Here is a 10,833-nt window from a genome sequence, read left to right on the forward strand (position 1 = left end):
CAATGTCTAGGGTAAAGCAGTAGTGTCTCCAGGCTTACTGCCTTCAGAAATGGGGTTCACTAAAGGGGAAAAATAAAAAATAAAAAAAGGAAAAGGGTTGAGGTCTTGGCAACAGAAGGATTTTTTAACCTACCTCATCTTCCAGTCTTGATTGTTATTCTGGCAGCATTTCTAAAGCTCAGTGAAATGAGTCAGATCCATTCTATTTACTTCAGTAGGCTATGAATTGCTCTGGGAAGAAAAGATGTCAGGAAACAGCTCGTTTTGGCTCCCAGCATGTGTAAATCCCTCAGCATTCAGGTCTTATGAGCTTGGAGTCTTTGTGGGTTTTTAGATAGCTCCAGTGAATCCACTGAAAACAAAGTGACTGTGTGGCTTTTTAAATCTCAGAGAATGTTTATGAACTACAGCAGAATGCTTAAAAATCAAAACCTTTTGTCATGCCCTTTTGGTGGTAATGAATTCTTTTTAAATTTTATTGTAAGTTGTATAGAAATGATTGAGCAGGCAAGTGTCAAGCTAGTTTCTGCTCCCATTTAGAGTATTTTAAGTTTTAAGTACAGTCAGTGAATATTAGTAGATTTTCAGTGGCACTTAATTGATGTGTTTTATTTTGTGATGTATGAAAATTGTTTCATATCCTGTATCAAGCATGATTATTTTTAAACGAAGCAAAATTCTAAAGGGAGAAAGAATAAGAGAAAAAAGTACATCTTTCTGACTCCATGGTCTCATTTTCTGTCACTATCAGGCTACTGGTTGTAAGAGATTTCACAGGGACTGCTTAAATTATTTTGCTTTTCCATTAATGTGGCTTCTGTTGCATTATACTGACTTTGATTTTTTCAAGAAATTCAGTAGAGCAAAATAGTATTAGCAGTCTAGACTCATGTAATCCTGTGCATTGAACAATTTGGTTTAAAAGCATATCTTTTTCTTTTGTAACCATCTTCCCTATTTATTTTATTTTTCTCTCACCTTCATTCTTTTTCATATGCTTTCATTAGCACCATGCCCAGGTAGGTATTACACAGCATGAAAACATGTTGTCTCTATATCCTTCTATGGCATCTGTCTCTGTTCATCCATTTTGGAGGCCTGCTGTATGCCAGAAAGTTGATCTGGAGAAGCAAGTGAACGACACTGCAGTTGGAGATAGTTATAGTTTCAAATGAGTCTGATACATAGTGGGAAATATGGATCCAACAGTGTTCTCTATCTAGAAAGGTCACAGTGTGATTCCTGTAAAGGTACCGTTAGCAAGGATCAGGAAGGTTGCAGTAGACAGCCAGCAGCTGACTGTCTGTCAGCATGCTGCTGGGAAGCTTAGCCTGTTTCCTTCTCTACATGGGGAAATAGTGATAGAATAAAAAATAAAGAGAATGGAGTACACTAGTTGGATTCTCCCTCTACATATTGAGATCCAGAGCTGAACCTGGCCATATCAGATCACCAGTATTTGAAAACACTCTGATTCATTTTATGTCCCTTCCACCTTTCTGATCTATGATAGGTGTGAGGAAGGCTTTCAGTCTTACTGAGAAATATTTTCAAGGCTGATTTAATCAGTTTTCAGTGATACCAGGTTCTTTTCCCAGCTCTGAAACAACATACAGTTCCCACAACAGGAGATACACTCAAGTGGGCTAGTGACTGCTAGAGCTCTGTCTAGGCTGGCAAGTGGATGTGTACTGCAACATGGTCTCCCAGTCATCGAGATTAGAAACTTGGCTAGAGCATGCTGCTCTTATTTTTTGGATACCACTGAGGCTTTTTTCAGGGCTTAGAAGTGGTGGCTGACACTTGCATAACCTAACATGGGTAACACACACTCTTATGTTCAGGACCTTTGTTGCATTCCTGGATTCCAAAATTCAGTCTCTGGGGCTGGGTGCTATTAACCCCACAAACCATATGAATTAAGAGTTATCAAACAGATCTGGAAAAAACTCCTGTATTTAGACATTAGTTGTATCTCTGAGGTTTAGGTTTGGGGTTTTTTTTTACAGGGTCCCTGAAGACTACTACTATTACTACTTATTATTATTATTAACAGCAAATTCTGTTCAGCACACCTACTTTTCTGTAACTGGACTCTTGTTTCAATAAGTACCTTTATTTTTAAGCCTCAGAAGCACAAACCTTTTAACTGCTGGTATAGCTGGTGCTGCACACATAAGAGGGGCAATGTCATCTGAAGGCTAGTTTTGAAATTAAGCGTAGGAGGAAAATCAAACTTCTAATGTACCGCAGACCTGTATTGGATATATTGGATATTTACTGGAGCTTGCATACAGGTACTACATAGTGGGCTACTTGTAGTGGTGGTAGTAGCAGTACAAGCTACTTGCAGGAGAATATGGACAAAATCACCTTACAGATAACTAGTCAAATCTAGTACATACTTCCTTTCATTCAATATCTATCCAGGACATGACATTAGCTGAATAGCAGAACCTGCAACTTGGATGGCAAACCACTTACAAGCATTGCATGGCGCAACAGAGCAGTTCTGGAAGTGTCAATCATTGCAGTGAATCACGGATAATGATGGCAAATGGGGTCTGCTACTGAGGCTTATTTTTCAACCAAAGAAAGTTGGTTCACTGAAGTACTTGTATTGTGAACAAGCAAGGTGTACTCTGCCTACCCAGTTCACACTAAAATGTTTAACCAGTGTACTCTCCAGTCAAGATTCTGTTTCACGACATGTAAGAGAGATTATTTAATGTTGCTTTCTTTTTCCCAAGACTTTCCAAAGGCTGATACTTGTGTAACACCTATCATTGCTTTCAATTTTGTACACTCCATCTAGTATGCTAAATAAGCCATTGGTATAAGGCAACGGTCAATAGCATTGACTATTCTTCAATGTCATATATTGCTAATAAAAATAAGAGAATCATTTCCTTCTAAAAATGCATCAAAAACTGATAGAGTGAGCGTAGCTGTTGTTAAAGTGCTGGCTGGTCTGAATCAGCTGGTAAAATATGATTTCCAACAAGATCTATGCTTTTAAAGCACTTGAATCTCGTGTCCATAATGTACACAACTTTCTTATTGCTAACTGCTGCAAAGGAATTATCCCTTAAAATTCGATGTGTTGAGATAAATGGCTTATTGTTCTTATCCAGTGCATTAGTCATGATGAGTACTACTCATGGATGTGTAAGCCATGAAAATAAACCACTTCCTTCAGTGATAGGTCCTATATTCCTCAAGATACAGAACAACATCACAGAGTACACATACAACATCTGAAGATGGTTGATAGGTTTTTAAAAATCACTGTGGTAATACTGCTGCTGGTAAATATTTAAAGGACAAAACTAGTGCTGTTTGGTAGCAGAAACCCCGTTTACCTCAATATGTCCTTCTGTGGTGTCTTACTTGTCTTTTTTTGCTTTTTTTGCTAGCGGATACTGCAGTTACATTCTGAGCCAGTGCTTGGAAGCAGCTTATTTACAGCCTTGCATCTCTCATTGCTACAGCAACCAGTTTTCTGTAGAGCTGTGTGTAGTTACAAAGACAACACTGCTCACATTTGGACTGCCTTTCTAAAGATGCTGTTGGCATACTGAGGATGAGTTTTGTTTCACACAGAAGCTTGCGGCTGGCCACAATTCACCTTGCTGTGTGTACCTTCCAGGGGACAACATCAAGCTTACATATTACAGTCTTAAAGGGAGAGGGTAGATAATAACAAAGCTTCAAAAAGAGCCCTTTCAGCTTTTCTTCAGTTATTAGCATTCTGGTTTTCCGTAGTGGTGTGCTTATGTGACTTGCAGGAAAAAGAACTTCTTCAGAGAGCCTTACTTAAAAGAAATTCTTGCTCTTTATTATAAGGAAACTATCATGCCACAAAGCCAAGTATAAAATATTTGTGAGTATAAAATAAACTGTCATCTAGATTAATCTCTAGGTTCCGCATTTTGAAGCAGATCAGTCTGTCAAAAGACTTTTGTGACCCTTGGTCAGAAAGGTAGCATACCACAGATTTGTAAAGCTCTGGTTTTCCCCCCGTGACTGTTATCTACTCCCCCTGGAAGCTGCATCATATTGCTAATAGCACGCTTTCTTCATTCTCCCACTCGATCTATCATGAAACCTTTACAACATCATCTGTGCTGCTGATGCATTGCTATGGCATCCTACCAACCTACCAGCCTGCGATCCTTCAGTTCAGACAGGTCCCACACACTGAGCCATGCTTCCTACCTGAGGGACAGTGCCATGATTGATGACACAGTTGTAATCCCCAGCCAGCAGGTAAGCAAATTCTCTTTTAAGTTTACTTATAAACACAGAAATATGAAAAGATTACAGTTTAAATTATACTAATGATGTCATGTTGTGTATGCTGCTTTATTTTAGTATAAATCTAATTTTCATTGATATTTAATAGTGTATTATGCTGTGCAATATTAAACTCTATTCCAACATAAATGGCTAAGCTGTGTGAATATAGTACAGGGGCTGTCTTCATAACGTTCTCCAGTTTAACTGATTTTTGAATGATGCTAACAGCCATTGGGCTAAATATTCAGGTGATCTAATGAACTCAAGGCTATTGTCCTCAAAGACACTATCCTGAAGCATGCTTGTAATTAAACAAACAGATTTTAGGAAATGCCCTTTTGGTAAATCACAGCATTCATGTCACTGGAACTACTGACATATGATTACTTTGAGCACGTACAAAATATTCCAGTAAGTGGTTTCTATCTTAAGGCTACTATTACTCTTTAAAAATGTTTAAATGCTTTAGGCATTACTATGTAAAATATGTCTTATTGTTTAGTTGATGAATTGATTTTATTGTAGTAAAAAGGAGGGGTTTTTTGCTTACCAAGGTAACAACTCTGGCCAAAGAAGCTGAAAGGAATTCATATCGCTTAAGCTGGGGCCCTGAAAACTTGGACAACGTGGCTCTTTCTTCCAGCCCTATTCATTCAGGGTGAGTGTATCAGTTAGCTTTATACTAAAAAAAAAAAAAAAGAGAAACAGAATACCTGCAGTGGTAGCAGCTTCAACTAATGCTTAACCAGGAGTCATATTCTAATTCATTGCCTCCGAGAGCTGTTGATAACTTGTTACGATCTCTTAGGCTCTGATGATCAAGCAAACCTGAGTAGCAAGACTATCCACTGAAATCACTGCAAGCCAGTGAGCTTTTGGTCATAGAATCATAGAATAGTTAGGGTTGGAAAGGACCTTAAGATCATCTAGTTCCAACCCCTCTTCCATGGGCAGGGACACCTTGCACTAAACCATGTCACCCAAGGCTTTGTCCAGCCTGGCCTTGAACACCGCCAGGGATGGAGCATTCACAACTTCCTTGGGCAACGCATTCCAGTGCCTCACCACCCTCACAGTAAAGAACTTCTTCTTTATATCTAATCTAAACTTCCCCTGTTTAAGTTTGAACCCATTACCCCTTGTCCTACCACTAGAGTCCCTAATGAGGAGTCCCTCCCCAGCATCCTTATAGGCCCCCTTCAGATACTGGAAGGCTGCTCTGAGGTCTCCACGCAGCCTTCTCTTCTCCAGGCTGAACAGCCCCAACTTTCTCAGCCTGTCGTGTTCAAGCGCAATGAATTACTGACACATGGATTCATACATTTGTGTGGGTTTTATGAAGACATATATACAGTGCCTTTTAAAAGTTGGTAATAATTGAGAGCAAGGGCCGAATCGCTCTAGATGATTAGTACTTCCTATACTAGCGAAGTAGTTTAGATAAGCATCAACTGTAGTGTTTGTCATGATATAAATTACATGAACTGTGTAATAGACAAGCAACCTAAACATCATGTGCTTTACAAGTATTCAGGAACTACATTTGTGTATTCTTGCAACTGACTGTAAGCATTCTCATTTAGGCAAGCTCACTGAAACAGAGTAAGAGAGATCAAAATGCAGGCCCTGACAAATTCATACTTACAAAGTTTATCCTGGTTCCCTCAAAATCTGAGTGCATTTGTTGTAAGTGCTCTTACTTACTGAGTTTTATGTAGTTTTATTTTTTACACTGAATTCTACGCTTGTCTCCTGCTGTCAAATTTGATTAGGCATGTGCAGGTGAATTCATAAGAAACTGATGTCATAAAAAAGCACTTAATTTCTGTGGGGCTGCATTGTACGCAGCATGGCTGGACGTCACAAGGAGAAAGATTTTATTGCTCAAATGAATTTGCAGCAATTTTGCAAGAGTCCATATCTTTCAAAAAATAACACGAGTCCCATTTGGAATGACAGGCAGTCCTGGTCTAGAAGAGAAACAATATTGTCTTATTGCAATTTCAGATTGACTGATGTGTGACACATATGAGAAGTTTGTTTGTTAGTTGGTAGCAGGGTATTTGGCTGTGACCAGTGCTGTTTGGATTTGCTTTTCTTGAGCTCCAAAACTAACAAATTTAGTGGAAATACTTACTGTATACAGTATATATGGTTTATATGTATATATTTATGTCAGAATGTAAGCTTTAAAATTGTTTTGGTGGTTTATTCAAACCCCATATAGTTCACAAACTTTTTCAAACGGATGTGTTATTTGTCACTATCGGAAAGGTAGGTCTTGCCAGTGACTGCAGAGGATAAATTAGGAGAGTGACATTTATTTCTTGGATGTGCAGCCATTTTGTATTTTTCTTTTAAAAAACATTAGTGATATTTAGACCTTTCTGGATGACCAGGATGCTAGTGATAGAATAAGAATATTCTATTTTAATAGGAGCAATGCTGTCTGCAGCCTTGTATGAAATAACGACATTTAATACGGCACAAATTATGTTCTTCTTACATATACCAACCAAATTGCCACTAAATATTGTAATAAATAAACCTTTAGTAACGATTACTCAGCCTATGGAAAAGACTGTACAACACTTCATTTTTATCTTGCTTAGATTTGTCCAGGTCATTAAGTTGTCGTAAATGGTTTGGGTGCATCTTGTTTACACCTCTTTTTTAGGAAAATACATTGACACTAGAGTTCTGCTTGCAAGTCCTTATTTTTAAAGTGAAATAATCATGGAAGTACTGTATGAGTGATTGTTGCATTTACTTAGCTGGAAAAACAAGTATGTTTGTCATTTATGCCCCTCTTGTCACCTACATTCTCCTTCCTACGCAGACAAACACACTATTATCAGGTTCTTATGAACTAGCAACACTGCTGGCATTTCAGGTGCACACTAAAGTAGTGTATATCTGTCATGAAAGAAAACTCTTAGTGTTGGAAAAGAAATCCTTTGTAAACATTGTTAGTGCCTTAAAGCAAGGAAATGGCCTCAGTTTTGCCTGGATCACTGGAAATATATTTAATTCAGACCATATTTGTATGAAGTAACATATCAGCAAAGCATTGGACAGTAATTTGTTTGGCACAGATTTTCTTAATTTTGTATTCTGTACAATCTGGAAAAAAAAAAAAGACAGTATTCTTTCCCTGCAGTACTTTGGTGGCTAACCCCAAATTGTTGCTAGGTTCCTACTAATCTCCCACTGCAGGGGTGCATCGCAGTGTAACACCCCCAAGGAAAAGGGTAAATCTAGAGAGAACTGTTCTTTTGGTGTGGAATTTCACAGGTGTATATTTCATCCTTTGCATAACTAAAACCTTTCCTATGCCTGAAATTTCAGAAGGGGAAAACCATGCATTTAAAATTTAAATATAACTGTTGTTCCAGTATGTTGATAGCTTCATCAATAAGGAAAGAAAAGCAAGATCTTTGGTTAGGGTCCTTGGCAGCTATTTCAAAAACAAGGAAATAATTCTCTCTTAAAAGGTAACACTTTTTTGATGCTCACTATCTCCTGGTCATTTTACATACCCAAGTTTCCAAATAATTTTATACATTGGCTGAAGGAAAAAGTAACAATTCCTGCATTTAAACTCCTTGTCAGCAAATCAGATTAACTCCTGATAAAATTGTCTGATCTAACATGTTGAGCAACGTTAAGGATCGTTGAATATGCCAGAAAGTTTGGGTGTTAAATATCCGATAAGAATTTTATCCCTTTGCTTAGTAATATTAAGGGATATTACACATAATTTCCTGATGAAGTGTTGTGACAGGCAGAACTAATGCCTACATAAATGCAAATGCATTTCATGGTTTTAGTCTCATACCTCACAATATCCTATTGTGGAAGAATACATATCTTCATTAAGTTGGAAGGCAAAAAGACACTGAACTGAAAGACTTCACTTGCAGCATTTAGACATTGCTTGACAGTATCATACTCCTATCCCACAGTAGTGAAGTGTGAATGGGAAACATAAGGCTGACTGTAAGATTTTAAAGTATAAATTATGTGCAAAATGATATTGTTTTCATATCTGGCTTCTGGTGATACAGTGAAAAAAAGTTCCACAATTTATTTGTATAGCTTATATTTCTGAGAATTTTACTGACAAATATGTAAAGGTATGGTGGATAAGAGGCAAATCTGACATATTGTCAGGAACATGGCACTGTGAGGAAGAACCTCCTAGTTCATGATTGGTTCTTTGTTCTAGAGCAAGATTTGTAGTAACTCTGCAGCTTTTCCAACTCTGACTTACTTATGATAAAGCTTTGATTTAATGAAAAATATTGATTCATCTTATGTAATTTGTTGAACAAGTCCCTATTTGACTAACAGATGATCCAAGTGTATCACTACTTGTATCTGACAAGATTAAGCAGTTGGGGTATTATTAGTGAATTTACCTTTGTGGAAGTTGTTGCTTCCATCAGTGAAAAAGGGAGAAAGATGAGGAAGTGGGCAGCTTGAACTGTGACAAATAATATGAATTATCGTTCTTAGCTGCATAGCTGCAAAAAAGGAGGCTGGATCCTTGCTAACAAGGTAAACAAAATGTATTTCAAGTGTTGTGTTTCGAATCCATAATGTTGTTTTCTCCAATGTGAGATTAATTTTCTGGGTAATGGTTACGGAAACAGGACCTGGCAGCGACCAGCTGATAGTCATTTCTTAAATCTCAAAGTCAGAATGATTTCAAATTATACCATAGCTTTTACGACCTTTGTTCAGAAAGTTACAATCGGGCAGAAGAGTGGGGTGTGTTTCATGAATAGCAAACTGCTGTTCATGTTAGTGGAAGAAAGTGACAATAGGGATGTGTATAATAAAAAACATCATCAGACTGGCCATATGACACATTGCCAAGAGCCTAAACAGGTCACGCTGAAAGTTTGAAATTTGTCATTCTGTAGCGCACAACAAAAGGAGGACAAGAAACATGTTGAAATGGAAGAAAGTGGAAGACAGAATGTATTGATAGGACATTTGAAGTAAAGAAAATCATGATTTATTGTGTTATCAGAAACAGTGGCTGGAATTACCTGAAATACCTTACTCCTTGATATACTGTGGTCAAATTTTAGATGTGGATACCTAAACCATGCTGCATTTCCATTAGTCTGGTTCTAGAAGGTGTACTCAGACTCTTAACTATACATTTTAGGTATCTGACTTCCAGTTTGAGAATGCGTGTAGAGAAACCAGGTCACTCGAGCTTTACTGCTCTACTAGTAGTAACCCTTTGTAGCCAAAGATGTCTACCTAGGCTTATTTTCCATACTACTACTCATTCCTACCTTTTCACATGTAATGAATATGCATATATATGTATATGTTCATGTGTTTAATTTAGTAATCTGTTTCATTTTTCCAATATTTGAATATTTCATTTAACTCATTCTTTTTTTCCCCTTTCTTTTCCTTTTTGATGTTAAATCATCTATTCTATTACAGATGGTCTTCTCCATGTCTTGATCATGACAACAGCAGGTGAACTTCTGCATAATTTCTTTCTATAATACATTGCACTTCTCACCCACCCTATTTATTTTCCTCTCTTACCTCACTTCAGAATGCTTTAGTGTTTTGATAATGCGTGTTAGCCAAGAGAAAAAAGACTAGCAGTATTTACAGCTACACATGGCCATATTATCTGTAACAGCAATAACGCATGGCCGTATTTATCTGCTTAGACAGTAAGTGTCCACTTTCTCCCATCTGCTGTGTTCTCTGTAAGAAAAGAATACTGGACACAAAGTAAGTCCACTGCAAAAACTCTTAACAAAGATCCTTACAGACTTCTAGATAGTTTGAACCATTGATTGAATTAATGAGACATTTTCTCTGTTGGTGGCAGGGTTTAAAATTATTAAAAGGAAGGACTGCCCCTCTCCCCCCACTAATCCAACACAATCCACTGCAGACAGGTTTAGTTTTAGCTGTTATATTGCTAAGTGAGGTTTTTATCTCACTTATCTATATAAAAAATATTGCAGAGCCAGTCCTTAAGCCATATTTTCCAAATTGTGCTGCTTAATTAGAACTCCCAGAATAACAGTATATTTAATATTTCATGCCAAATGCACTTTTTGTGTGACCTCAGTTAATCAGTGGTTGAATCACTGGCACACTGTATCCTGCACAAAATACCTGAAGCAGTACCTTCCCAAAGGAAGGAGATTGCCTTCACTCGGCAAACTGTTTATTGGCACAGTGCCTTTTCGTCTCCTTTAACAGAACTGTATAAAGGTGAAAATCTTCTTATATATTCATCTGTGTAAAATTATTAAATAAAAACTCAAAACTACAAACCCATAATTTTAGGTCAGGTGACCCGATCTCCCTTTAGTTGACTAGTGTAGTGAAGACGATACCAGAAGTTAACACTGTAGTGGTTTCCTGTGTAGGATCATGTTTTTTGTCCTCCTGGAATGCGTATTTTGCCTTGCTGATGTATGGCATAGTTGCAGCCTAATGAAAAGCACACTGAGGTTGTTGAATGACTTGCTGTTGACTTCA

At 37.5% G+C, this 10,833-nt stretch overlaps 1 protein-coding gene across 1 annotated transcript in view; it reads left to right on the forward strand.

Annotated features, from left to right (window-relative positions):
* LOC104403480 (ankyrin-2-like) overlaps positions 1–10,833 on the forward strand; it is a gene marked incomplete at its 5' end in the record, with an annotated part of 84,946 nt that overhangs the window by 24,983 nt on the left and 49,130 nt on the right. Inside the window, 2 exon segments of the mRNA XM_010011626.1 lie at positions 4,167–4,269; positions 4,854–4,957. Of these exon segments, the coding sequence (XP_010009928.1) occupies positions 4,167–4,269; positions 4,854–4,957 (207 nt within the window).

Source organism: Nestor notabilis, unplaced genomic scaffold, assembly GCF_000696875.1.
Source record: "Nestor notabilis isolate BGI_N333 unplaced genomic scaffold, ASM69687v1 scaffold13673, whole genome shotgun sequence".
Classification (NCBI taxonomy): domain Eukaryota; kingdom Metazoa; phylum Chordata; class Aves; order Psittaciformes; family Psittacidae; genus Nestor; species Nestor notabilis.